Source organism: Pygocentrus nattereri, chromosome 23 (genome assembly GCF_015220715.1).
Source record: "Pygocentrus nattereri isolate fPygNat1 chromosome 23, fPygNat1.pri, whole genome shotgun sequence".
NCBI lineage: Eukaryota > Metazoa > Chordata > Actinopteri > Characiformes > Serrasalmidae > Pygocentrus > Pygocentrus nattereri.
The window spans coordinates 12,099,765-12,105,764 of NC_051233.1; the positions used below are offsets into that span (position 1 = coordinate 12,099,765).

Genomic DNA, 6,000 nt, shown 5'->3' on the forward strand with positions numbered 1-6,000 from the left:
TCTTGGATCTTATATTTTTCCTTCTCTAGCTTCTTTCTTCATGTCCTCTTATCTGCTGGCAGAGCAGAAATTGGCGCTGATATTTTAATTCATATAATCAAATTAAATATTTTTACCCCATAACTTTCTTATTAGATTAACTGGGACACTGTCGGCTCCCTGTATGTGTGAAATGTTTTCAGTCTGTGTTGAGCTATTTATGAAAACACAGAAATCAAAACAGGCTGTGGACAAGGTAAACAAATCATGCACTTGAGTTAAAGCAGAGATACCCAAGGTAAAATATTAAAACAAATCTTTGCCCTTATTGGTGCGCTTCCTTCATGCTTCTTTTGTTTTGACATTACGTCATTTTACACACATAAGCCAAAAGAAACGACAGATTTTGCATAATGTAGTGGAGCGAAAAGTAAGATATTTGACTTACTTTCTTCCTGACTTATAATATTTACCAATTCAAAGATACAAGCCTTTTGCTCTGACAGGGATAAAATGCATCAATCTGCTCTCAGCACAGTGAAACTGACCTTATCTATGCGTGAGCTACATGGTTTCTTCTCGAAAGCTGCGCTGGCATCAGTGTTGAGGGCCAAAAACTCCTGTACTTCCTCACTCTTGGCTGCCTCAGGGATACTGCACAACTTCTGCAGGGACAGGAAGAGAGAACCACAGTGAAGACCCCTTTGAAACAGCCCTATTGCATCTATCAAACTGTTGGCAACATTATGGAGAAGAAAAGAAAATGCAGTATCTTACTTTGAGGAACGATTCTAGCTGGCCTTTCCTGGCCTCCACTTTTTCTGTGTCCGGATTTCCAAACGAGAGGTCTGGGAACAGCTTCCTTGGGCCTTTGACATCTGTAATGCAGACATATGTTTTTTCTCTGGGGGTATGTGATTAGTCTTATAATACTACAGGTGGGTGATATGAAAAAATATATAACATACAGTATATACATTTGAATATCTTTGGCATGGAAATTTACAGCCATCAATCGAAAAGTCTTTCATTTATTCTAGATCATGTTAACTAGTACACTTGAGGTAAGGCAATACTTTTCAGCTTGATTTTGGCCACAGAGTGCATAATGAAACATGGGCTGGTAATAAGTGGGTAATGATAAAGTAATATCATGGTAACAAGTACCAAAAAAATACATGCTAAGTTTTTACTAAATAACAAGTTATTAATTGTAATGGTAACAGCTTGAACTTACTGAACATGTTCATGCTAATTTTCTGTTTATGAATAAATACTAAGTTAAGATAAAGAAAGATCTACCAACAGATGTGAGATGCAGTAACTGTAAAACAAGAGGGAAAGTGTGCATCTTACAGCTCCACTGCCATTTAGGTTCATTGTAATCACAGCTTATAAGCATGTCTGTACATTAAACTGTGGTTGACCATTTAAAGACATAACAGGTAAGAAAAAAAAAGTATAAACAAGAGAATTGTTATTTTTTTATAGGATTAGTACCAAATATATAATACTACTTCATAGTTTTGGGGTAAAAACCCTAATATATCAAAACTGATAATGATTTAAAACAGTGGGAGTGATAAGCTGATTAATCAGATGGATGGATGCCTTATCCTTTTAAATGTCTAAAACAATAGTAATAATAATACAATTAATGGCTATTTGTGTAGTATTACTAACGTTCATTTTACTGTAATAGTTACCAATGAATTATTTTGTATCACCTAGAAAATGAACATTTAATTTCTGCGTACTTTGTTACACTTCTTTGTTTGTTATCATTTCTTTCCATTTTATTACCAACTAGTAAACACTCCAATTACTACCTTATTATTTCATTACAGCTAGAAAATTAGCATGTAGTTTTAAGGAGGTACTGTAAAATCACCAAATCCTAACCCATTTATTACCATTCTGAAAAGTGCAATAGAAAAATGGTTCTGCGAGTGCTTCCATACTTAGATCAACATGGCATTCATATAAACTGGGGCCTTTTCTGTTAGTCATTCTATAGTAGCTATAAAAGTGTTAAATAAACCCACTTTACACAAATAATAGCTTTTGAGTATGTATTTATAAATTATATATATATTTATTATGTATTCATTAGCATGAACAAAGACATGTATACACGATTACACAACATTACTTTGTTGCAACACCGATGTTGACAGCCGCAGTTTGGAGACGCCTACTGTAAGAATGAATTCGATTTTTTGCAGCATTGTGATTTAATTTTGGCCCATTTACATCATTAGTTGGGCCATGAAAACACCTTCACCATTGTTAGAAACCAGTTTTGACTTAAGATGGCAGTATATTATGGGCTGTTGAAGCGTCCATCTTCTCACATTTCTAGGATGAAGACATTATATTCTACTTCAGTATGTCCCAGTACATCAATCTAGCTTTTTATCTTTTAGTTTATCTGTGTTTCTTTTGGTGATGCGTAATGCCCTGGCATCATTTGCAGAGAAGCAGCCTCATTTCATGGCGCTCCCTTTGAACTTCACTGTTTTTGGCATGATATGTGCAACCCTTCTTTCACCAAACATTGTCACCTGAATTATTGCCAACGAGTACTATTTTTGTTTCATCTGACCATATTGTTCCAAAAGAGCTCTGATTTGCCTAAATGCTACAGTTGGTACAGTTTATTGCTTATTGCCATCAGGTCGTTCTGCAACTCCTGTCAAGTGCCTGCTGGCTTATGGTTAAGTTGATATCTGCACTGGAAGTATATAAAATAAAAACAAAAGCATTCCCCACACTGTATCTTGAAGTCAGACATCATATCAAACCTTAAAATATGTGTACCTCTAGTAAATGCTAGAACACTACATTTACATCCATTTACAAGTACAATTGCACAAGATCTACTGTATGACAAAGTGTGGATTAATGTTGATTTATTATTCCATAAATGACTGAAAGACTATGTCTTACTTTTAATCACTTTCTTAAGGTCTGATCTCTCTTCCAGGCGGGTCTGCAGGTTGAGGAACTCACTGTAGCGGCGGTTCACGGTATGATATCCAATGGCCTGATCGGTGCTGAGGCAGTCTGTGCCCACTACTGTCTCATACTGTGAGTTTATACATACACATAAATTCATAAGTATTACAATCCATTAATATCTACTGATGCTTTACTGTAATGGGTGGGAACCACTATTTCACAGGGAAAGCAACAATAGCAATATACTCTACAAGCTACAGGGCCTAGGCCCTCTCACTTGGAAGTCAGGGCACCCCAACTGTTGGTCTGTTTAATCGGTCCTCCATTGTTAATGAAAATATTACAAAATGTAGCTCATATGGTGGTCCTAAAACACATGATGAACCTAAAGGTACTGAGTTCTGCTGTTCCACTGTTTCTAGAGATTGCAGCAACTTAGCCAAGCTGTGCTAGTGCTTAGTGTAGGCTACTATTTAATGAGGCAAATACGTAGTAAATTTAACCATAGAAAACATGAATAAATTAAATATGTATGGACACTTACCTTCACAGTATAGAGAGTGTATGGATGACTACTGTTGCCTTTTTGTTCTTTAGCTGTGATTGTACCAGTAATCTTGAGGTTCTTAATAACCATTTGTCCCTCCAGACTGCCCAGATTTTCCAAACCAAAAGAGCTGAGACGGGTTCCACCAGGGCTAGAGTTTGTATCCTGAGACAAACTTCCAGTAAAAGGATCTTCCATGGGGCTCTCTGGACGGGACAAGGGCTCTGATATGAGAAGCTTTGGCCTAATGCGTTTCCCCAGAAGTGCCAGTGTGTCATCATCCAGGCACACCAAACCACAGAATTCAGCAGGATTGATACAGTCACAGAAGGTTTCGTCCTTGTCGACTTCAGATTCATTCAGATACAGAGATTCATTTGAGATCTTGTTGCTATCCGATAAAGGTGACTCTATGCCATAATCAGTGTTGTAGTATAGCTGGCTGGACTTGTATGGAGAACTAAGAAGTTCAGGTGGGCTTGGGGCTGCTCTTTCTAGGTAGGGTGATTCTGAGGTGACCCCTTCTTTTGTGTAGTCCTCAGAGGACCAAAGCATCTGTAGACTGGATGTTGAAGACTCTTGGAGGGGGAGGGTAGAATTAGACCTTGCTGTCTGCATGCTGGAGGTTTCAGAGTGATCCCACGGAAGTGGTGTGTGGAAGTCCCGATCCCAAGGGCTTGGTGGTTCCATTGTACCTTCAGCATCCTGACCTGAAGATTTGGTGAAAACATCTACAATGGTCTGGTTAAACCAGTCTGGATTGGATATTTGAGCCACCAGTGGCAGAAGAACGTTACAGGTGATGAGTTCCCCAACCAGGTAACGGCCAGTACGGGTCTCCAAGTGTGGGTATGGAACAAGGATATGCAACAACAGGTCCATCACAGCCCTGGAATAACAGAGCTCAGCTGCAGAACTGGCCAGGGCAGGGTGTGGTGCACTAACCTCGCTGTACAACATCCACAAGGTGGACCTGGGACCCTGTTGGCCCACCTGCTTTCGGGGTCCGTGCTGCTGTGGTTGGACAGACGTGGCTAACACCACCTTCTGGAGTCCTTTGGCCTGGCTGAAACTCTGTAGATGGCATCCACACAGCTCCAGCATTCTCTGGGCCAGCACTCGCCTGTCCACCTGCCTTGCCCGCCGCTTTAGCTCTGCAGCTGCTGTCAGCATGGTATCCCTAATCTCTTGCTGAAATTCACCCTCTTCCTCAGACACCAAGGTGCGATACCAGGATGACACAAAGTCCCTTACAGCCTTCTCCACAGCGCAGTGAATTTCCCAATCCAGCCTCCTCTCACTCTCCAAGGACACATGTGGAAGAGGTGCTTGGCCCAATGGCAGGAAGTGCTCCAAGTGGAGCAGGCTGTTAGCGTCCAGAGCAGCACGAGAGCCCAGCCAGCCTCCCAGCACCACTAAAAGGCTGGTGAAGATACATAGCAGCCATACATTCACCAGCAGGTAGAACAAGACTAACCATGTGATCAGAACAACAAATCCCACAATGCTCCTCTGACCCATCAACATAGGTAGAGTCCTTGAACTTGGGCCAGTGCCTTCAAAACCAGGCATTTCACCAGAAGGTTAATCCTAATTGAGTAAAAAAGGAAGTATTGTTTTAAATCACTTGTATAAAACACTGTTGAAGACATAACTGTTCATCTTATATCTTCTTATTTGCTATGAAGGTGTATTTTACTGTTAGTAACTACAGGGCATGCTGAGTTTTATGAGCTGTATGTTGTTAAAACATACAGTTCTTGCAAAGTACAGGCAAGCTGCTTCCCCTAATTGGAATATCCTCTAGAAAATAACTTATAAAAATACACTTACATACATAAGCGTGCCACCTGCCCTCCTGCCGTCGTCAAAGAATGGCTACACAGCCTCGATTTCTCTGTGAGTACTTCACTATCCACAGAGACCAGTGGAAAGTCTAATCCACTTCAGTGTAATTAGATTATCTTCCATGGTGTTTACCATGAGGACTCTCCTGTAACCATCAAATCCCCACGGGAGCTAAATACTACCCTCTAGTGTAGCACACAGGAATCTGAAAAAAGTTTATCTGTCGCACAGTGCAGTTCAGACGGTATAAATGCAGTCTATGTAAGGCACTATGTTGGAGAGGATGCTCATGTTATCCAGGCATTTCATTGAAATAATGAAAAATTATATACAAACTAAGAGCACATAACCATGCATTTAACATATTGGGAAAAATACATAGGACACAAAACGTGTCCTTTTGCACAAGCTATATTTGTTTTGTTTATTTTTTCCAGTATGTTAAATAAACAGTAATAGTGCATTACATTGTGCGATATGTTCCCTGTACACTTTCAAAAATAATGGTACGAAACTGTCACTGGGGCAGCAGCCCTCTAGCCACTGGATGGTCCCCTCAAGTACACATCTCATTACCTTTAGTCAGGGAACACAACTGTACCATAATCTTTTGAAATTCTGTTTTCTAAGTTGTATTGACTCCACACACCCCGTCTCGTCTCCAG

General features: G+C 40.1%; 1 protein-coding gene across 3 annotated transcripts in view; it reads right to left on the reverse strand.

Annotated features, from left to right (window-relative positions):
• The window catches only part of snx19a (sorting nexin 19a), a 47,647-nt gene extending 42,241 nt beyond the window's left edge, over window positions 1-5,406 (reverse strand). For 2 of the 3 annotated variants that reach the window (XR_001858032.2, XM_037533564.1), the window contains exons 1-5: window positions 5,321-5,405; window positions 3,485-5,077; window positions 2,929-3,067; window positions 757-857; window positions 528-644 (exon numbers count right to left, since the gene is read on the reverse strand). Coding sequence is in view for 2 of the 3 variants with exons in the window: in XM_037533564.1 (XP_037389461.1) it covers window positions 528-644; window positions 757-857; window positions 2,929-3,067; window positions 3,485-5,059 (1,932 nt within the window). In the remaining variant the exon portion in view is untranslated. Of the gene's footprint in view, window positions 1-527; window positions 645-756; window positions 858-2,928; window positions 3,068-3,484; window positions 5,078-5,320 lie in introns of all 3 variants that reach the window. The other variant, XM_017701775.2, reaches the window with a different exon arrangement.
• Between the last annotated feature and the right edge of the window lie 594 nt (window positions 5,407-6,000).